We start from the raw sequence: 22578 nt of genomic DNA on the forward strand, positions 1-22578 counted from the left end.
AGTACACGGCTAATAGTTGTCCTGTGGACAGATTGTCCCACCTGAGCTGTGGATCTCTGCTGCTCCAGAGTGACCATGGGCCGCTTGGCTGCTTCTCGAAGTAGTGCTGTCCTTGCCTGGGCTGTCAGTTTAGGTAGACAGCCATGTCTTGGTAGGCTTGCAGTTGTGCCATACTCCTTCCATTTTTGGATGATGGATTGAAAAGTGCTCTGTGAGATGTTCATAGCTTGGGATATTTTTAATAGCCTAACCCTGCTTTACATTTCTCCACAACTTTATCCCTGACCTGCCTGGTGTGTTCTTTGGTTTTCATGATGCTGTTTGATCACTAATGTTCTCTAACAACCTTCCAAGGGTGTCACAAAACAGCTGTAGTTATACTGAGAATAAATTACACACAGGTGGACTCTATTTACTAATTTGGTGACCTTTGAAGGCAATTGGTCAGACTGGGTGTTATTTAGGGGTATCAGAGTACAGGGGGCTGAATACAAATGCATGCCACACTTTCCAGATTTTTATTTATTTAAAAATTTGAAAAACATGTATCATTTTCTTTTCACTTCACAATTACTACTTTGTGTTCGTTTACCACATAAAATCCCAATAAAATACATTTAAGTTTGTAGGTGTAACAAAAAATGTGGAAAAGTTCAAGGGGTATGAATACTTTTTCAAGGCCCTGTACATGTTATTTTAAATATTGTGCCTCTGTACAGACAGAATCTATGGGTGGAGGACTCTTGCCATTTAAATCTCTTGGGTGTTCACGCTGTCTCTGTCTAACTCCAGAGCGGTTGGGAAGATGTGAGACTGCCCTCTTATTCTAAGTTAGAACTGCCGCAGCCCTTAAATGTGGTTGCTAAGTGGAGGAAGAGTAGAGTTTATAGGGACTTTATCAAGAATTCTGCTAGAATCTTTAATGATTGCTGCAAAAAAAAAAAAAAATAAAATAAAAAAAAAAATAAAAAAAAAAATTAAAGCCTGACTCAGCCTTTACTGAGTCATATTTGGCATACAAATGTACACAGAGGTATAATCATATGGAAATTATGCTATTGAGATATTTTATTATGCCAAATCTAGATTGGATCTTGAAATGAAGTGCAAATATAGGGCAATAGGTTGCATATGTGTAGATGCTAGAGTCATAAAAAATTATGAATTCTCCCATCATAATTTGGCATATTCACTTAAGATTGCCCTGTGTGGTGCCTTGATAGAAGCTATGAATGTCTAATTACGATGGAAAAATGAATGTTTGTTATATATTTGTTGTTTAGATATATTTCAGTTAGATATAGAAAGTTGCCTTAATGAACTGAGATTGTATATTTTTGCTGCTATATCTTTTTGTACAATTGTTATAAAAATGCTCTGTTGATTTAATACATAAAATGGTTTTATCTCATTTTAGCGCCTCAAAAACTCCTTACTAATGTCAAAATTAAACTAAAAACTGATTGTATTTCCATAAAATGAATGTATTTTCAATCTGCAAAGCCTACTTCACAAACCTTCCATATCTAAATACCATTTTAAGCAAAGAAAACTCAGTGAATCAGTGAATTTGTTCAGAGTAGTCCCTGATACCTGTTCACTTATCAGTTGAAAAAAAAACGTCATGCTCTTTATTGCCTTATGTAATCGTAATTACGTTTTGCCATGTGTTTTTCTATACTTTTCTATATTTCTGAGGGATGAAAAAAATGGTAAAAATAAATCCGGTCTCCGTTATTGCTATCGACAATTGACATTCTGTCAACACAGCTGGCTAAGTCTCTTAACTTGTCGAGTTTTTTCCCCACAATTCACCCTCACCGGAAACAGACTTTTACTCTAGAGAAAAGGCTGCTGCCAAGAAACTGCTGGCTTGATCAATCCGAAAGGGGACAGACTGGGCTGCTATGCCGCTGGGATGATGGCTGCGTTTGGGATGTTGAGTTACGAACACCGGCCCCTCAAACGGCCCAGACTTGGTCCTCCTGACGTTTACCCTCAAGACCCAAAGCAAAAAGAGGTTAGCGCTCTTTCGCGTGTGTCGCTGAGCTACGGGATAAACCTGAACTCAAGTCCTGAAACGAGCACAAAGAGATGTACTGTGAGCTAACCGGAGCTAGCTAGGCTAACACCGTCAGTAGCTCGGTCGGTGTGCAAGGGACCGGACCCCTCACCGAACCCCCAGGCCGCAATAACAATAAACCAGAAAACGGCTCCGCAAGCAGTCGGCTTGCTTGTCGGGAAGCCGTTGTGTCCATCGCTTCTTAGTACGCTGACGTTACATGGCGTATAAGTAAAGAGTTAGCTATATGTATTGGGTTGTTTCGTTATAGCTTGCTGAATCTGTAGCTAGCTAGACAGCTAACTGGTTGTCATGAGTTTTTTCAGCGCAGTTGAGCTGCACCCGAACCCCGGCTAGCCATCTGGCTGAGTAAAAACGGTCAATAACATTCGCGTTTAAACGGTACGGCATTTCGTGGAAGGCTCCGAGGTTTAAAATGAACAGCTAGATTGTAAACAAAGTGCGAACTAGTGAACCTATGTTGGCTAGGTAACTGTTTTAGTTGGGTAAATGTTTTAAGTTGCCTGGTTTGTGGGGCCGAGACGTGTACGGTTGCTGTTTGTTTACAAGAAAGTTGACCAGGCTGCTAACTAGCTGACTAACTAGGCTAGTTAGCTGACGTACATTTTATTAGGCTAAAAACGGCACTTTTAGTTTACTCGGTAATTATCAGGACTAAATTTAGAGAGGTGTGTCGTTCCTAAATTCTCACTTTGCTGGGTTTAAAGTTGTAGATTTTAATAGAAAAAGAGGTAGGTTCCTGAATTAGTTGAAGAGAATAGCTGGTCCCGTACTTTATTGCAAGTTAAAGATAAGATTGAGGCACCCTCCGGAGAATGTCTGAAGGTGCGCAGGAGTTTGTTTATACACCTTTTCAGGGGCGATTAAGTAATGGCCCCGCCTTTTTTACATATTGATCTCTGAAGTTTCCACCGTTTTATTCAAATCATACATTATTTACCATTATGCAAATTGATATTCAATACTTATACCAGTTGGAGTTTAGTACCATTACATTCCAGTAAGAGACTTATCCTTTTAACAAAAATTAATAAATAAAAATGACTTCATCTTGCATCATCTTACACCTGCAAGATGTTTGTCTGCACCGTCCTGTGCCTGATGGAGGGATGGTCCACTTTACACAGAGGCCTACCCAGAGCCCTTTGCAAAGGCCTACAGAGGCCCCTGCTCTGTACATGGAACATTTTATGATACAGAAGGTCTTTAATCCTTTGTTTTATGTTATCAATATTTCTAAATTAGTGTTTAAATCTCTTTTTCCCCCTGTAAACACACTTCATCAACGCAAGTGCTGTACTCTAGAATGTGGAAAGTGTTTTGGCCTTTATTAGTTTGTTTAATACCTACCACAGTGACCGTGTTTAAGTGTATTATGGCAGGGTATTTAAATGACTGTGTTTTGTGTTGAACCCTACACTTAGGTGCACTTTGTTTAAATGTCAGTAAAATGGTACAATTTGTGTGTTTAACCTTTTGAATAATCAGAGTTGTTTAAATAGGCTGGTAGTGTCGACCTTATTTGTCATGTTTCATATGCCACTTTCATTTATATGCACAGTATTTCAAATGTTGTTTTTCTTTTTGCTTAGGATGAACTGACTGCATTGAACGTCAAGCAGGGATTTAATAACCAGCCAGCTGTATCAGGAGATGAGCATGGTACTGCTAAAAATGTCAACTTTAACCCTTCTAAGGTAAAACTCTTAAAAGCACCGTGCACGCATGCCATATCATTCACACAGAGACTGGTTCTGGATAGAAATTGAGTTTAAATTTATGACATTTAACTGACGGACTTACAATTATGACTGAACACAACTTCAATAATTGAGGGTTAAGGGTCTTGCTCAGGGGCCAAACAGTGGCACTTGAACTAGCAACCTTCTGATTACTAGTCGAGTACCTTCACCACTGAGCTATCCCTGCCCCCCCCTCCCCCTGGATTCTTGTCCTTTTTAGATTAGCTCAAACTTCAGCAGCATCATTGCAGAGAAGCTTCGTTGCAACACGTTCCCAGACACGGGGAAGAGGAAACCGCAGGTCAACCAGAAGGACAACTTCTGGCTGGTCACAGCGCGATCACAGAGCTCCATCAACAACTGGTTTACAGATCTGGCCGGGACCAAACCTCTCACTCAGCTCGCCAAGAAGGTTAGCCTTCATCCACCATGCAGTCTTGCAGCAGACACAAAAAAACGGAGTCTAGCAGACTTGCTTTCAGAACTTGGGCCCGGCTAACGAACAGGGCTCTACTACACAGGTCAGGTGTTTCAGTTTTATGTAGTTTTGGTTTTGGCAAGTGATGTCTGTTTGAATGCATCAGGTCCCCATCTTCAGTAAGAAAGAGGAGGTGTTTGGCTACCTGGCCAAGTATTCCGTCCCTGTGATGCGTTCTGCCTGGATGATCAAAATGACCTGCGCGTATCACGCCGCCATCACCGAAACTAAAGTCAAGAAGAGGCATGTCATTGACCCCTGTATAGGCAAGTGCAGTTATTTAATACGTATTAACATTTCAGACCAAGAGTGGGCACTTCTTATCCATGCAAAGCCCCAAGTTGAGGGAGATGGTCTTTTGTGGTTGGTTTGTTTTTTGTTGAGGTGGTTTTTCTTAGATTTGATTTGTTTTTGTGTTCCCCACAGTAATTGGGATCTGTTATTGAAATGTCTCTCTGTCTCCCTGACACAGAATGGACTCAGATAATTACGAAGTATCTCTGGGAGCAGCTCCAGAAGGTGGCGGAGTTCTACAGACAGTCCCCCAGCCAGGGCTGCGGCTCCCCTCTGCCCGCCCCCCCGTCTGAGGTGGAGACGGCCATGAAGCAGTGGGAATACAACGAGAAACTGGCCATGTTCATGTTTCAGGTCGGTTCCTCTGCTCTCATGGATGAGGCGCCCTTACAAGGTTCACAGGTTTATCTGACCTGATGTAGGAAAGAGTCGGCAGTCGAGTGTGGTCTGAACGCGTTCCTCTGTCCATCATTGGTAGGATGGCATGTTGGACAGGCATGAGTTCTTGACGTGGGTGCTGGAATGCTTTGAGAAGATTCGTCCAGGAGAAGACGAGCTTCTCAAGTTGCTCCTGCCACTCCTTTTACAGGTTGGGCAACGCAACTTTGTGATCTTGTAATTACTAAAACATGTTCACATTACCTAACAAGCCATTTGTGTTGCTACCTTCTTATTTTAATTTTTTTACTTTCACATCACATGTAATGTTGATATCACCGTCGTGGCATTCATAGTTCTTTTAACTTTCCTTTTCTAATGTCTCCTGCTCCCATTTGTCCCCTCTCTCTCTCTCTCTCTCTCTCTCTCTTTCAGTACTCAGGCGAGTTTGTGCAGTCAGCCTATTTGTCAAGGAGGCTGGCGTACTTCTGCACACGCCGGCTCAATATGCTGATAAGTGATGGGAGTCTGGGGCCCAGTGCAGGAGGGCACCCGCCCCACAGCATCACGGGCCAGCCGAGCAGTGCCCTACCCCCCACCCCCACCGCCCAGCCCACTGGGGGCACCCAGCCCCAGACACCCTTTACTGATTTCTACATCTGCCCCCAGCACCGGCCAGTGGTGTTCGGCCTCAGCTGCATGCTCCAGGTAGCATAAATCACAGCTGCACTTCTAATGAGAGCAACTTCAATTACCCTGCTATATCTGAGGGAGAGTCTCCTAATGTCTGCTCACGGCTAGTAGTGCATTTGTCATCCCAGGAACGCTAATTAAGTTCCTGATGAATGAAAGCACGTTGGTGGGGGTTCGTGGGTATGCAGGTGGCTGTGTCGGCGTTCCTGGCAGATGCATTTTTCCTGAATGCAGGCGTGATTATGGAGGCATGCTCTAACTCTTCCTCCTCTGCTCTCTAGAGCATTGTGCTCTGCTGCCCGAGTGCACTGGTCTGGCACTACTCGCTAACAGACAGCCGGAATAAGACGGGCTCCCCACTCGACCTGCTGCCCATCGCTCCCTCCAACCTGCCCATGCCAGGGGGCAACAGCACCTTCAACCAACAGGTACGCCCTTCTCCTCCTGTACTTCAGCCCAGCCACTTTCACTCCACCGCCTCGCCGTTGTGCAATAATCGTCTTAAATTGCAAAAGCCAGGTTTGGGTTCTATTTATTTACTTATTTATTTTTGCAAGGAGGCAAACGTAGAACCCCGACGTCTGAGGTTGTTGCCGAGGAGCGTGTGTGAGTGTGCTGTGCTCCTCGTCCCTTCCGCAGGTCCGTGCCAAGGTGAGGGAAATCGAGGAGCAGATTAAGGAGAGGGGGCAGGCCGTGGAGTTCCGCTGGTCTTTCGACAAGTGTCAGGAAACGACAGCGGGTAAGTTTGCCGAGAGGACGCAGGCAGTTTGGTGGCAGCTGGGGGGGGGGGGGGGGTGCAGTACCTCAATTCTCTGAACTGGCTCTGCTCTTCTGAGTTCTCTCCTTTAATCTGCCTTTTTAGTCAGCCGTGTGGAGCTCTGAGTCTGACCAGCTCCTTATTTTACTGACTAACTAAAGCAATGAAAAACGTTAATTAAACATGAGAATGAAGTGATTTTGCTTTCCCGTCCTGTCTCAGAGGATGCTTTGTGGCTTTCTTGTGTGGCATGTTGTGGGGGGGAGAAAGTCAACACGTCTCTGTTTGTCTGCCTCTCGTGCAGGGTTCACCATCGGCCGAGTCCTGCACACGCTGGAGGTTCTGGACAATCACAGCTTTGAAAAGTCTGACTTCAGCAACTCGCTGGACTCCTTGTATAATCGAATCTTCGGGTCAGGCCAAAGTAAAGATGGGCACGAGGTAACGATGGGCACGCCCGCTTTTGTGAGAAACGCCCTGCTGTGTTTAGTGCCAGAGCTAGGTCTGGTGCAGCAGACGCCAGGAGTCTTTGTAGTGATTAACTGGAGTGTTTACACATGTTAAAGTTCACGTAATGATTTCCTTCTCATGTTCCGTGTGTGTTTGTGGGGCAGATGACTCCAGACGACGATGCTGTGGTCACCCTGCTGTGCGAGTGGGCCGTGTGCTGTAAGCGCTCGGGCAGACACAGGGCCATGGTGGTGGCCAAACTGCTGGAGAAGAGACAGACAGAGATCGAGGCAGAGGTGGGGTGAAAACACTTGCTTCACTTGGCTTCTGGTGGTTAACATTTATTCGTTTACACAGTGCTGAGTGGCGCCAGTCAAATTTCAGTTCCGTTCGCGTTTTGGCTTGGGTACAAGGGGTGGGGGGGGGAGTTTAGTTTTTGTGTTAAGTGGTGCAGTACACTTAATGTATATGTGACATGTTTGCGATAAATATTGTCATGGGATCATCTGTCTGTCTGTGTGGGCGTGTACCCTCACAGAGGTGCGGGGAGTCAGAGGTGGTGGATGAGAAGGGCTCCGTGTCCTCTGGCTCTCTCTCGGCTGCCACTTTGCCCGTCTTCCAGGACGTCCTGCTGCAGTTCCTGGACACGCAGGCCCCTGTCCTCAGTGAGTCCCTGACCTGTCCAGAGTTGCTAAATGCATGGAAGGCTGTTTATAACACTTGCAGGCAGCTTATTGGAGTCATGAATAAACCATCAGCTTTCTTTTTCGCTGCCTGAATGCCTGTCTGTCTGCCTCTCTCTCTGTCTGTCTACCCCCCCGTTCTGTCTGTGTCTAGCTGAGCCTGGTAATGAGAGTGAGCGTGTGGAGTTCTCCAACCTGGTGCTGCTCTTCTGCGAACTCATCCGCCACGATGTCTTCTCCCACAACATCTACATGTGCACGCTCATCTCTCGCGGCGACTTGGCCTCTGAGTCCCACTTGCCCCGCCCCCGGTCTCCAAGCGACGAGCCCTCCGACGAATCGGAGCGCAAAGAGCAGGATGCGGGCAACGGCGTCAAAATGGAGGCACGTCACCTCTCTCTGCCCTTCACTGGGTGTTTGCTGGTGGCATTTCAGGTGCATTATTTGAATAAATCGTTTCTTTTTCACTCCCCTCCCAACAGGACACCGGTCTGTCCGAGCCTATGGAAATAGACCACAACTCCAGCGCAAACTTCGATGAGGTAGGAACAAACACTGCTGGTGTGGTGTAGTATCGAGTCACCTCTCCTGCACTTACCGTATGAATTTATTCCTCGATGTAGCATAATCACACCACGGACCGTGCGTCCCTGTGTCACACTCCCCCCCCCCCCCCCCCAGATGTTCTCCCCTCCTATGCACTGTGAAGCCAAGGGAAGCCCCTCGCCGGAGAAAGCCGTCCCGGAGCTGGACGGGAAGAGTGGCATTAAGGAGAAGGGAATGGACCCAGCCTTCCCGCAGGTGTACGAGCAGCCGAGACACATCCAGTATGCCACACACTTCCCCATCCCGCAGGTGAGCCCTTCCTCGCTCTCTGCCCTGTGGCCTGCCATGGGGGTTAATACGGTAGTTGTGGTTAAGTGGGCACATGGGTGTCCGTTTTCCTGACTTCCTGCCCTCTCCACTGATGAGCTGATGTGTCTTGCAGGAAGAGAGTGCCAGTCATGAGTGTAACCAGCGCCTGGTGGTCCTCTATGGAGTGGGCAAGCAGAGAGATGAGGCCCGCCATGCCATCAAGAAGATCACCAAAGACATCCTGAAAGTTCTGAACCGCAAGAGCACAGCTGAGACCGGTACTGAGCTCTCTCTCACTCACACACACACACGCACACACACACACACACACAGACACACACACACACTTTTGAAGGTGTTGAACCGCATGAGCACGGCTGAGACCAGTACTGGGCACACACACTCACTTTCTTCTAACAGTTATTCACCCTGTTATACACACAGCTCCTCAGATGGCTCTGGGCTGTGCTTGCTAGTGTTTAGTAGTGTTAACATGTATTAAGCTGTAATTGATGTCTGTTGATGTGAAACTACATGTGACCTACAAGTGGTTGGGACAGTGGTGTCTGAGTGGTTAAGGTACTGGACTAGTAATCAAAAGATTACCAGTTCAAGTCCCACCTCTACTAAGTTGCCACTGTGGGGCCCCTGAGCAAAACCTTTAGCCCTCAATTACTTAAGTTTTGTTTAGTCATAACTGTAAGTTATAATGATGGCCATTCGGAGTCTATTTTGTTGTTATTTAGGTGATTACTGGATATGTACCATGTTGACTTATGCAAATAACTTCGCTGTATTGCTTTGGGGGTGGATTTCTGAATTCCATTAGTCATGTTTTCTGTGTGGGTCATTGCTTTATGCTGCTGCATGATATAGACAAAATGTCACACTAGTTATGTTTCTACATTTTTACAATTTCCTTGAAATTTAATTTAAATAAATTGGTCATTGGTGAGTGTTATGAGGAACATTCACTTCTTTGTGGGAACGTGTCCTGATTTGCTAAAACACTGACTTGAATATTCATCCGAGGACCCGAGTTTGGTCAGGCGGTTCAGTGCTCATATTTGCATATTGTGGTCTTCTGCAGATTCAGCGTTGCAGCGTGTTGTCCCAGTCTGTGCCACTAATGAGGGCTGCTTGTTTTCTCATCTTTCTCTCCAAGTCTTCATCGGTCTCCTCTACCTGTCTCACTTCGACTTTTCCTCCTGTCTTTTTGAAATGCCTCGTACATTTGTAAAGGAAAGCGAGCTTTATGAAAAATAGTAGTGCATATATTATACATATAAAAGGAGAAGTTATGGATGAAATGATAAAAAGAATTATTTGTTTTTGTTGTTTTTGCTAGAAGAAATCGACATCCTCTGTTATTGTTTATGAATCATATTAGCTGCCAGATCTTTGAGTAGTCAGAGAACGTATTGGTTCACATGGGTTGAGAGGACATTTCTCCTTATCTGGTTCACGGTCCACGTCTCTCTCTCTCTCCTTCATTCTCAGGCTCTCTCTCCCTGCTAATAACCAAGCAGTCATGCACAGCACTGACCCGTGTATGCACTCAGTGAAGATACGTACCTGTGGACCTGTTGCTATGCTAATAGCCATCATTTCCTCATTATCTCCTGTCTAAGTTCCTGACCCCAGGAGAGCAGAGCAACCCTGCACCGTTTTTAACTTTTTTAATGGCACTGTAATCGAACAGCGTATTACTTTACTGGGGCTGCATTTAGCCGCACTGCTGACCCGGTGCCATGACCAGCCTGTCAGCACTGCACTGGCCTCTGCCATGTCTGTGGTGTTTAATAATTCACCAGCCTTTTTTTAGTGCTCTTGGGGAACTCATAACCTCGAGAGACTTTCTAATGGCCTGACAGCTGAGTCCTTTTTGTTTAGTTGTTTTTGTTTTTTCCGCCCACCAGGAGGTGAAGAAGGGCAGAAGAGGAAGAGGAGTAAACCAGAGGCCTTTCCCACTGCCGAAGACATTTTCTCCAAATTCCAGCACCTCTCCCACTTTGACCAGCACCAGGTCACCTCTCAGGTGAGGCCCAGAGCTCTAGGAACTGGCCAGTGATGCCGCAACCCAGAGGAGGAATGTTGAATAACTACTATCTAATCCATAAAACCTTTCAAAACTGTGGGCTTGTTTTTGTTTGGTTTTTGTTTTTTTGTTTTTTTTAAAACCACTTTGTCATTTTGAACAGGTGTCGAGGAACGTTCTGGAACAGATCACCAGCTTTGCCTTAGGGATGTCCTATCACCTGCCCTTAGTCCAGCACATACAGTTCATCTTTGACCTCATGGAGTACTCGCTCAACATAAGTGGTCTCATAGACTTCGCCATTCAGGTACCAGGCAGCAAAACCCTGTGGTTATTTAATTGCTACATTTATTAGTTTCCCTCTTTTTTGGTTGTAATGCATGTGTTGTGTGGGTCTGAACATGTTGATTTAGTGTACGCTTGGGCTCAGAGCACACAGTGGTGAAGTCCGTGTACTTTTACTATGCTGTTATGGGTTGCTTTTAATAGGAGCCCTTTCTGATGTAATGCATGAGTCAACCATGGCATGTAATTCCACCATGGGGTGTGTGTGTGTGTGTGTGTGTGTTAGCTCCTGAATGAGCTCAGTCTGGTGGAGGCCGAGCTCTTGCTGAAGTCGTCCAGTCTGGCGGGCAGTTACACAACCAGCCTGTGCCTGTGCATCGTAGCTGTGCTGCGACGCTATCACTCCTGCCTCATTCTCAACCCTGACCAAACCGCGCAGGTCTTCGACGGGTACGGCTTGCTATGTGCGCCTTAGAACGCACAAAAAAAAAAACCGCAGTCTAACCCGCAGTTGTTAACATGGTTAGCTGTGAAGTCAAGATCATCATATCTGCTCGATATTCTTTGGTACCCACTATAAAACAAGATGCACTAATTTTTATGCATATTAGCTGGGTTTAAATATTCTGGTAGTCTTGAACATGGCTGCGAGTGTATTTTGGATATGTAATGTCAGTCTACGGTGTGCGTGGCAGGCTTCGGATCGTGGTGAAGTCGGGCGTGAACCCTGCAGACTGTTCATCTGCTGAACGCTGTATCCTAGCTTACCTGTACGACCTCTATACCTCCTGCAGTCATCTGAAGAGCAAGTTCGGAGAGATCTTTAGGTGCGAGGCCTGAGCCAGTCCAGTCAACAGCCATTTTCTGCCTGTGTGTTTGTCTGTTTAGCAAAGCCATTTCTGCATCCTTTTTTTTTTCTTTTTTCTTCCCCCTTTTTAGTGAGTTCTGCTCCAAGGTGAAGAACTCCATCTACTGGAACATCGATCCATCAGACTCCAACATGCTGTGGGACCAGTTGTTCATGATTGATGCCATAGCCAACCCTTCAGCGCACAACCTCCACCACTCCATGGTGGGCAAGATTCTCAACGACAGTCCGGCCAATCGGTACAGCTTTGTGTGTAACGTCCTGATGGACGTGTGCGTGGACCACCGCGACCCAGAGAGGTGAGCAGGTTTCTGTGTCCAGGCTGATCCTCACGGCCCCTCATTAAGGCCTCACCTCCCACCCGAACTTGTAGTCACGGGCTGTAAGAAACGTTCATTACATGTGTGTTGGCTACAGAATAACATAAAAACGGTCTCCAGCCGGGCACTCTGAGCCTTTCTGGCAAAGCGTGCGCAGTATTCTGGTGTGCTGATATTGATACAGGGCTTCCTGCATTCCTCATCGCAGTGTGCAACACTATCAGAACCTGTTTCCTTTTGAAGCCACTGGCACTGAGTTTGTATTTGTCCCGTGTGTGTCCGTGTGCAGGGTTAACGACATCGGCATCCTGTGTGCGGAGCTGACGGCGTACTGCCGCTCCCTGAGCGCCGAGTGGCTGGGCGTGCTCAAGGCTCTCTGCTGCTCCTCCAACAACGGCAACTGCGGCTTCAACGACCTGCTGTGCAACGTGGATGTGAGTGATGTCCTGCATCTGCAGCACAGCACACCTCCTGGCCGGAGTGCCACAGGGCACACTCACACTCCCAAAGTGCCCGCATCGCTTGTGTTCCCTTGCAGATTATGAGACTCCGCCAGTTGTACTGAAACTGAGAAAAGCAAACTTGTAACAAGATCAGATGAATATGTGAAATTGAAAAATGAACCCCTACAGGCCAGCTGCAAACAGAGCTCTCTCTGAGGGACTTCCCATCCCCTTCTCCTTATTTAACTGTGTGTGTGTGCGTGTGTGTGTGCGTGTGTGTGTGCGTGTGTGTGTGCGTGTGTGTGTGCGTGTGTGTGTGCGTGTGTGTGTGCGTGTGTGTGTGCGTGTGTGTGTGCGTGTGTGTGTGCGTGTGTGTGTGCGTGTGTGTGTGCGTGTGTGTGTGCGTGTGTGTGTGCGTGTGTGTGTGCGTGTGTGTGTGCGTGTGTGTGTGCGTGTGTGCGTGCGTGTGTGCGTGCGTGTGTGCGTGCGTGTGTGCGTGCGTGTGTGCGTGCGTGTGTGCGTGCGTGTGTGCGTGCGTGTGTGCGTGCGTGTGCGTGTGCGTGTGCGTGCGTGCGAAATGATTGTGGAAACACCTTGCGTGTTTACCTTGCGGCCAGCGACATGTCACTGCTTATTAAAAGCTTTTGACGCTTCCTGCTACGCTCTGAGCAGGCAAGTCGTTGCCAAGAAGGTTTTGAACACTTTTAATAAACAGCGACTGTTGTTGGATCCCACTGCTGGCGTGTGAGGCAGTGGGTAGAGCTTCATATTAACCCGTGCTGCTGTAATGGGAGCTGATTACTAAAGGGGGGTCTTTAAAAAAAAATTTTAAAATTACATTTATTTAATAAACCTTCTGTTCATTAATTTAAACGTGTATTCATTCTGACTTCTGTCAGACACCCGTTCTATTACATATTACACTAATTATAGGTTCGGCTTGGCCTGTCGGAGTAATTATGGGTGTGTAGTGTCCACCCCCCTCCCCTGCTCTTAGCCTACAAGCTTTGACCAGAATTAGCCATTGGATACAAAGTTGGTTCGTGTCGTTCATAAGGCCATTCTGTCTTTCCCCTGTCCCACAGGTGAGCGACTTGTCATTCCACGACTCCTTAGCTACGTTCGTAGCTATCCTCATAGCTCGTCAGTGCCTCCTGCTGGAGGATTTGGTGCGGTGCGTGGCCATCCCATCCCTCCTCAACGCCGGTACAGTACTGACCCATCCTGGCATACTCTCAACAGTGTCTCTTAATGTGATTTGGGAATGTTTTCTGTGCGGATTTGGGATCTAGTAGTCATGACGGACGTCACTGTCAGTGCCAGCGTTGAATCCTAAAACAGGCTGCTGTCCTCTATTATGAAATTAACAGAGGCTACCGTAAGAATTAAGCACACACGAACAGTGAGGATACTAAAGGCAGTGTCACGCAGCAGGGTAGAGGGCTTGCAGACAGGACATTCCAGGACACACTGGCTTTTGGACTCACCACTAGCTGAACAACTCTTGTGCAGCAGCCAGAGAACACACACACACAATTTTTCTCTCAGGTAAATATGACTGCAAAGTCTCAGGCAGCCCATTCAGTGTTAGCTATGTGCCGCGTTCTTTTTTTTTTTTTTTGATATGGCAGCTACGAAAGTACCATGTTGCTGTGGTGCACTTCAGAGAGACACTTACACACACTACCTGGGCTTCAGATGCCGCTCTGTATCCAAGAGTCACACTGACGCTACTTATGTGGGAGTGCGTCAAAGCGTTCTGGAGCAGTCCGCCCACTACGCTGCGGTGATCTCTGAAGGACGAAATCATGGTGTGACACCACGTTAGACTACTAGTGTGTGTGTGTGCAGCATGCCTGGTTCCTTACGTGTGTGTCACTGTACTGAAAAATGGTTGGGCTCTTCTGAAAAAGAAGAAATTATATGCAGTTAAGCCGATTTTATTTATTTTTATTTATTTATTTATTTTTCCCCACATACATGTAATTTGTTGTGGAATTTGGTTTGGGGGTGTATGTGCGCGTGTGCGTGCATGTCTTACACAGCTTGTAGTGAGCAGGACTCTGAGCCTGGAGCCAGACTGACCTGTAGAATTCTACTACATCTCTTCAGAACCCCTCAGAGAAACCCCTGTCCACAGGACGGCAAAACAGGTCACACACACAACTTGAAGCTAGTACAAGTGACTATATTTTGTTCTATTTGCAAGTCTCTCAACTGAGTATGGTTCTGATGACCTCTTCAGATAAATCTACAGTGGGCATCAGGTCATCGTGTGATCGCCATCTGCTGGCTGCATCGCAGAATAGCATCGTGGTGGGTGCAGTCTTTGCGGTATTAAAGGCTGTTTTCATGCTGGGTGAGACATTTTAAAAGATTGTGAATTTATGCATTTTGTAGTGTTTCTGTGAGTCTTGTGTTAGATAGGAAATGGCTGTAATTGTACATATAGCTGCTACCGAACAGCTGTGCCTGTATGCTGCAGAACAATTTAATTTGGGCAATGCAGAATTATTGTGACAATGTAGACACAAGGTACAGAATAAAGACATTGCAGTAGCTTTTAAATGCCTTTGAGATTTCTTATTTTGAATCAATAAATGCAGTTATAATGAATAAATATAACTTTTTTTCCCCAATAGTTCTTGCTGATGTCATTATAGATCCTTCTGAGATGTTAATGTATAACGTAAGCATTATGTTACTGTTAAGGTCTGAGAACAATGAATGTTCATTTGGGTGTTGTATACTAATGTGTGTGTGTGTGTGTGTGTGTGTCTCCCAGGGGACGCTGAGCTGAAAGGTTCGGGCTTTTCCCATCCTGCTGGGCTGGATGATATCGGAGAAGACGACATGGGGTCCAAGAAATCCGGAGGCCGTAACGTCTCCATAGAAACAGCCAGCCTAGACGTTTACGCCAAGTATGTGCTGAAAAGTATCTGTCAGCAGGTGAGGGGCTTCCACGGGCTTTTTCATCTTCCCCTGTCAGTGTGGGCACTGTGATCTCCTGCGTCACGTGCTCTGGGGATCAAGGGCGGGGGCTTTTTAAATGTATTTATTTTTTATCATGCCTCACATATTAAAGCTTAGATGATACTGTATCTGCTCCTCCTTCATGGCACTAATTGTCTCAGGTGAATAGAATGCTGTGTTTAGTAATGTTTTCGGCCCTGACGTTGCCTTCCTCGGCTAAAATGGAAGGGTGGGACTTGGTAGGTTTCAAGTTCCTGTCAGAAAAAACAGATTTTGTGGCTCGTGGTCATTAGCACTGAGAAGGTCTTAAAATATCTACAGGACTCGTCGCACACGGCTGTCCAAACGAAACCATTAGGCGCTGCCAACGTTGCGTTTTTCCTTTGCTTTCCCCGCGTGACCCAGGAGTGGGTTGGTGAGCGCTGTCTGAAGTCTCTGTCGGAGGAGAGCAGTGCCCTGCAGGACCCAGTGCTGGTGAACATCCAGGCTCAGCGGCTCCTACAGCTCATCTGCTACCCACACAGGCAGCTGGACAGCGAGGAGGGGGACAACCCACAGAGACAGCGCATCAAACGCATCCTCCAGGTCCCCACACACACACGCACACTAGTGAGACGCAGAGTTACAGCTTAACTCTGCGTTAAGTTTAAGTATTGTGTTCTTTTAACACATACAGGCTGTAGCTTTAAATAGCTCCGTGTGCACGTGACTATATGCACAAACTGAACACTTGACTGTGATGGAGCCCATCTGTGCCTGCAAACCCCTAAGGGCCCAGTGTGTGTAGCCAACATGTGGACCGTCCTGCCACACTGTCTGTCAGGGCCGTGATTGTCGCGTGAACCCCAGGCTGTCCTGGCTGGCACGTCCATGGGGTCACAAGTTATGCTGCTTCCTGTGGAGGAGTGTGAGGTGTCCTCAATGGGGGTCTCTCTCTCTCTCTCTCTCTCTCCCCTCCGACAGGGTAGCTGTCTAGGTAGTTGACCGTGTGTGTGTAACTTTTTGGGTCTTTACAGCTGTCAAAGATTAACATCCAGTCATCCTGTGATTTTTTTTTTTTCAGGGGGCAAGGGGCCCCTTAAAATAAATATCCATCTGTATTCACTCACTCACTCATTTGTGTGTGTGGCAGTCCTTTAATGCTGTGTCTGGTTTCTTTCGTACAGAACATGGACCAGTGGACCATGAGACAGTCTTCTCTCGAGCTTCAGCTTATGATTAAGCAAAGTTCAAATAACGTACGTCAGCCAAACGAAGTTAGCATGTGTTCAGCGTTCAGAGAGCTGCTAGCACGAGACTGTTTATCACTCACCTCTACTTCTCCATTAAAGTTTTTCTAAAACATGGTACGGCATTGCTCACTTGTTTACAGATGGGATGTTGATTGCTATACACTGTTCATCTCTTCAGGAGCTGTATTCCCTGCTGGAGAACATTGCCAAAGCAACCATCGAGGTTTTTCAGAAGTCTGCTGAAATGAACTCCAGTAACCCTTCTTGGAACGGAGCCGCTGCCTCCAGCAGCTCCGTCTCCCTTAGCAACAATGCCAGCAAGCTCAAACCAGTGCTCAGGTGGGTGACCCCAATCAGGACAGAGCAGAAGCCCCGCCTCACTGCGCTTTTATTCGACAGTGCCGATGGATCTTTATCGCTGTCGCGACGCCCTTCTGGTGACCTTTCTTTATGTTGCAAGAGTGAGATTAACACTCCTCGGCGTTGTGGAGGTTGTAACCGGAATGGCGTTGTGTATCCAGCCGCCGTGCAGCATTGTGTGTTTGTGTGCAGTTCGTCGGAGCGCTCGGGCGTGTGGCTGGTGGCCCCGCTGATCGCCAAGCTGCCCACCTCTGTGCAGGGGCACGTCCTGAAGGCAGCAGGCGAGGAGCTGGAGAAGGGCCAGCACCTGGGCTCCTCCTCCCGCAAGGAAAGAGACAGACAGAAACAGAAGAGGTATATAAGACCAGGGGGGCAGTGGTGGCTCAGTGGTTAACTGGTTATGGTACTGGACTAGTAATCAGAAGGTTGCCAATTCAAGTCCCACCACTACCAGGTTTCCACTGTTGGGCCCCAGAGCAAGACCCTTAACCCTCAATTAAGTTGTGTTCAGTCACAATTGTAAGTCGCTTTGGATAAAAGCGTCACAAACGCTGTAAATGTAAATAAACCGTCCGGTAAGTGTTCATTTGTGTTCGAGGGACCAGTCGTATTTTGCGCACGTTAATGGCGATTTGTAACATGCTGGTTGGCTGGGGTGTGTTTGCAGTATGTCGCTCCTGAGCCAACAGCCCTTCCTGTCTCTGGTTCTGACGTGTCTGAAGGGCCAGGATGAGCAGAGAGAGGGCCTCCTCACCTCCCTCTACAGCCAAGTCCAGCAGGTACAGGAGCCTCCACCACCACAGCACACACAACCCCCTTCAAGTGTTTAAAAACCCCAAATTATTATTTTACATAAGATCAAAGGTACAGGAATCTGGCAGGATGGATAGAAGGTAGTTTGTCGTTCGTCAAACACTCATGCTCCACACACCCCATTTCAGTCTCCTCACCAGAATGCCTTAATTCACAGATCCAAATCTATTCTACTCATTATGTCCCAAGGCCAACAGACCTGTGGTGCACTGGTGAAGTGTTTGCCTAATAGATTCCTTGGGTGCAGATTGTCACTAATTGGCGCGAGGACCAGTACCAGGACGACTGCAAGGCCAGACAGATGATGCACGAAGCTCTGAAGCTCCGACTCAACTTGGTACGGACGCCAACCAGCCTTCCTGTAGAACGTTTTGCTCTGTTCTCCTCGTCACGTGTTCTCGTCGTGTGTTCCCGTCACGTGTTCCAGGTGGGCGGGATGTTTGACACGGTGCAGCGGAGCACGCAGCAGACCACAGAGTGGGCAGTACTCCTTCTCGAGATCATCAGCAGCGGCACCGTTGACATGCAGTCCAACAAGTGAGATCCCATCACCTGTTCGTGAAACACGAGGACGAGCCGTAATTCCCGCCCCCCCGTCTCCCTAATGCTTACAGCGTTAGGGAAGAGAGGTCGTAACTCCTGAATCTGAAGTGGTGTTCAGTACACACTGATGCTTATTTCTCTCCAAGACCTAGAATGGCTGTGTTTGTCGTCTTTCTATTACTGATATGTGCACGGGTTACTGCGTGAATAACCGGTCGGATGTCCATAAAGCGCTATTGGAGGTTCCACGCGGCGCTTTGGGTCCGGGCTGGTCTCGCTCTCTCTCTCTCTCTCTCACTAGTGTCCGTGTGTATTGTGGTCAGTGAGCTGTTCACCACCGTCCTGGACATGCTGAGCGTGCTGATCAATGGGACACTGGCGGCCGACATGTCCAGCATCTCGCAGGGCAGCATGGAGGAAAACAAAAGAGCTTACATGAACCTGGTGAAGAAACTCCGGGTGAGATCGCTAGAGCGGTTAACGTTGGCACGAGCTGATTTATAAACCGCCAAGTCTCCTACTTCTTATTTTTTATCGTCATCATTCATGGTGATGGATAATAGTCTTCAAATACCAGCATAGTTTGACACATCTTTTGGTGCTAGGCGCAGTGACGACCATGTCCTGTTTTTCTCTGCAGAAAGAGCTAGGTGATCGTCAGTCAGAGAGTCTGGAGAAAGTTCGACAGCTGCTGCCGCTACCCAAGCAGACCCGGGATGTCATTACCTGTGAACCCCAGGGTTCGCTGATAGACACCAAGGGCAACAAAATAGCTGGTTTTGAGAAAGAGGTACACATGGTTCTGCTAATATCGGGTTCTTGTTTTTAAGGTGCTTGCATTAAGCACTTTGGAATTTTGTTGGTGTTTAAAAAGTCACAAGACTCGCCTCCAATTTGTGTCTATAATTTGCACGTGATCCTTAAACGGTTCATGGGCGGTTTCGGGATTCTTGTTGCAGGGTCTGCAGGTGTCGACGAAGCAGAAGATCTCTCCGTGGGACGTGTTTGAGGGTCTGAAGCACTCGGCACCGCTCTCCTGGGGCTGGTTCGGGACAGTGCGTGTCGACCGCAAAGTCACCCGCTTCGAGGAGCAGCAGAGACTCCTCCTCTACCACACCCACCTGAAGCCCAAACCGCGCAGTTATTACCTGGAACCCCTCCCCCTGCCCCCGGAGGAGGAGGAGCCTCCCACGCCCGTGCCACAAGAACCGGAGAAGAAGATGGTGGAGCCGGTAAAGACCGAGAAGACCGTGCCCAGCGTGACTGCCGATCCCACCAAGAAAAAGTCCAAAAAGAAGAAAACTCCTTCCACGAGTAAACCGGAGGTCAGTAGCATGAAGGCTGTGCCTTCATGTTTTCCACACACAATCCTAAAAGTAAAAAGTAAAATGTTGTAAAATTCTCATAATGATGACTTGGAAGTGTCCTCTGAATCTGTTTTAATATGTACGTGTGAAACTGCTAACGTACATGTCTTGTCCAGGACTATACGGCACGTAACCCAGGTGTGATGCCCTATGGAGCAGGCATGAACTCTGACCTCATGAACATGGGCCAACCAAACCACCCTTACAGGCCGTTAAACTACACTCAGTCGTCGATGCTGTACACCCAGAACCAGCCTCTCCCTCCAGGTCAGGATGGCCAGAGATCCCCACCTCCGCAATCCTGCACTTATTATGCCTTAGTTATTCGCCCATGCACGTATATTTAGGCTGGATATCTTAGTGAACCTGCTGACTCAAAATACAGCCCTTGATCTGAAACTACCCTTGGTTCTTTCATGGATTTTCCCCCTCACAGGAGGTCCGGGCCTGGAGCCACCGTACAGACCGCGCGCCATGCCCATTAACAAGATCATACCCACGCGGCCCAACTACCCTGCCATGATGCCAGGCATGCAGGGTGGCATGGGCATGATCCCCATGGACAACAAGCAGTACCCTATGGGTTTCAAACCGCAGCCTGCCATGCCACAGAGCCAGATACTCCGACAGCAGCTGCAGGTCAGACTGGTGAGTATGAGCGCAGGGGTAGAGAGTCTGGCCCCATTTAGACACCGGCCGAGGACCGGGGACTTCCGTCTCAAGTGTAGTCTTGCTCCACGATGAGCGCGTTGTCCGTACGAATGCATGTTTGGCAGCGGCCATCATCTTTCCGCTTTTGCGGAAAACGGAATGTCGGATGGGGTTTGGAGCGGGGCAGGGAACATGTCTGCTCATTACTGGTGTGTTTTTCAGAACCAGAGCATAATTGGACAGATGAGGCAGATGACACCCAATCAGCCATACACGTCAATGCAGCCCGCGCAGGTAAGTGTTTCCACGGCCATTTCCGTTCCCTGCAGCTCCCCGATAAAGGTCTCGCATGGACGCCAGTAACGCAGCCCTAGTTCTGCAGTTATCGATGCATTTAACTAATTATGTATGTTAAGTTACATCCAGATGAACCGTGGCCGTGATCGTGCTCTCTCGCTTGCTCAATAATCGAGGGCAGTTGCATGTAGTGACATTTTAGGAGTTTGTTTAATGAGTGTGGCTAGTTTGAGATGTTAAAACAAATCGCTCCCTGACGTGGTCCAGGAAGCTGTTGTCTATTTACGGAAACACTTTTTGGTGCGGTTCTGCATTATCGTGACGGCAGGAGAGTTCAATGAAATTACACCGTCACTCTGCATTTTCCGTTTATTTATATTGGGATTGGGTATGTGAAAGTGGGTTACCTACTGGCTGTTACCAACAGTGAAGCTGTGTAAAACAGTCCTTTTCTGCCCTTTAGAACATTTCACAGGGTTATACCACCTACGGCTCCCACATGGGGATGCAGCCACACCCCTCTCAAACAGGTGGAATAGTTACTTCCTCGTACGGTAACCAAGGATTTCAGGGCGCCCACCCTGGTACAAACCCTGGGGTGGTGGACCCTCTAAGGCAGATTCAACAGAGGCCCAGTGGATATGTCCACCAACAAGCACCCGCTGCCTACGCCCACAGCATGCAAAACACGCAGAGGTTGGTGAACACACACATCGCCCCCTCTCCTTTCGTCTGCATTGCCCATAATCTGATACAACAGCAGCGCTACCACCACAGTCATAATTCAGGCTCCTTCCCAATCCTGGGTCTAGGTTTTCCCACCAGCCCATGCAGCAGCCCCCCATGATGCACAGCATGGCACAGGGTCACATGGGGGCGCAGGGCGTGCACCCTGGCATGAGACCCAACCAGCAAATGCTGGACCAGCAACAGCCTCCACAGGCCCAGCAGCAGTTCCTCAGGCAGCAGACCCTCCGGGTACGTACCCCCACGCGAAAAAACCTGCTTTGACTTGTTGTGAATAAACTCAACTCTGTAGTCTTGTGTACACCAGAGGTTTTGTGGCCCACTCATTTAACCCTTCACCCCCAGGCCATTGCTGTAAGCTTGCTCAAGCTCTCTCTGTGCATGTTCTGGTTCTCACTCTCTCACACACACACACACCTGTGCCGTTCTCTCCTACAGCAACAGCAGCAGGTCCAGCAGCAGCAGGTCCAGCAACAGCAGCAGGTCCAGCAGCAACAGGTCCAGCAGCAGCAACAACAGGTGTCTTCTCAGCAGGTCCAGCAGGTGCAGCAGGTGGGGGCGGCACAGCCCCCAGCCCAAGCCCAGAGCCAGACCCTGGGCATGCAACCGCTGCCCCCACAGCAGCCCATGGTAAGCATTTGAAGGGAGAGAGGGGAGAGAAGGCCACCTTTAGCAAGTCTGGTTTTTAAGCCAGTTTGTTTCCTGACGACAGCGGTGCACGGCCGTGTGTTTCAGTTCCCTCGGCAGGGCCAGGGCATGCAGCAGACCCAACAGCAGCAGCAGACCGCCGCTCTGGTCAGACAGCTCCAGCAACAGCTGTCCAGTAAGCTCACAGCTCCCCACCTCATTGTTAACTTCCAGCTGTCGTCGTTTGTCATTTGTGAGCACCTTTTGACGGGCATCTATTTATTTATTTATTTACCCCCCACCCCAGACACACAACCTGGACAGAACACCAACTCGTACTATTAGAAGTGGGACTGGGTGCTGTGTGGAGAGGAGGCGTGGCTCTAGCGCTTCCAAAATGGACTGGTGACTTCAAGTCTTCATGCTGTACAGATGTGCGAGCTGAGCACTTGGCAGAGATTCTGAGCCCAGAGAATTCCCAGACGATCAGTCATCCGACCACAGTGCTGTTTCTTGTACTAGAACTAAACCTGCTCATCCTGTGAGGGACTGTGCTGTAAACTAGTGATCATGGAGAACAAATGAAGACTTTATGTAAAGT

At 48.0% G+C, this 22578-nt stretch overlaps 1 protein-coding gene across 1 annotated transcript; it reads left to right on the forward strand.

Moving 5' to 3' along the window:
* The first annotated feature begins 1867 nt into the window (after positions 1–1867).
* On the forward strand, positions 1868–22576 carry med12 (mediator complex subunit 12). The gene is made up of 44 exons (XM_035536552.1): positions 1868–2020; positions 3676–3780; positions 4046–4237; positions 4410–4569; positions 4776–4951; positions 5076–5186; positions 5411–5683; positions 5950–6096; positions 6308–6407; positions 6730–6866; positions 7040–7171; positions 7414–7540; positions 7713–7942; positions 8041–8100; positions 8240–8413; positions 8547–8691; positions 10333–10451; positions 10615–10758; positions 11023–11186; positions 11432–11563; positions 11676–11903; positions 12214–12358; positions 13453–13573; positions 14413–14520; positions 14613–14726; positions 15153–15316; positions 15746–15925; positions 16507–16578; positions 16751–16911; positions 17125–17286; positions 17600–17711; positions 17993–18082; positions 18173–18282; positions 18612–18747; positions 18929–19078; positions 19248–19613; positions 19772–19922; positions 20092–20303; positions 20529–20600; positions 21067–21299; positions 21416–21581; positions 21789–21980; positions 22086–22173; positions 22285–22576. The coding sequence occupies exons 1-44, from the start codon at positions 1919–1921 to the stop codon at positions 22320–22322; spliced, it is 6501 nt and encodes a 2166-aa protein (XP_035392445.1). The 5' UTR covers positions 1868–1918; the 3' UTR covers positions 22323–22576.
* Positions 22577–22578: the final 2 nt, after the last annotated feature.

This window comes from Electrophorus electricus, chromosome 2 (assembly GCF_013358815.1).
Source record: "Electrophorus electricus isolate fEleEle1 chromosome 2, fEleEle1.pri, whole genome shotgun sequence".
In the NCBI taxonomy this organism is placed as follows: domain Eukaryota; kingdom Metazoa; phylum Chordata; class Actinopteri; order Gymnotiformes; family Gymnotidae; genus Electrophorus; species Electrophorus electricus.

Bases quoted from the DNA above. Each gene is read 5' to 3' on its own strand.
- med12 (XM_035536552.1), top strand. From the start codon at position 1,919: ATGATGGCTGCGTTTGGGATGTTGAGTTACGAACACCGGCCCCTCAAA. The intron at 6,408-6,729 runs GTAAGTTTGCCG...CCTCTCGTGCAG, and splicing joins GTGTCAGGAAACGACAGCGG to GGTTCACCATCGGCCGAGTC. The intron at 7,541-7,712 runs GTGAGTCCCTGA...GTCTGTGTCTAG, and splicing joins CACGCAGGCCCCTGTCCTCA to CTGAGCCTGGTAATGAGAGT.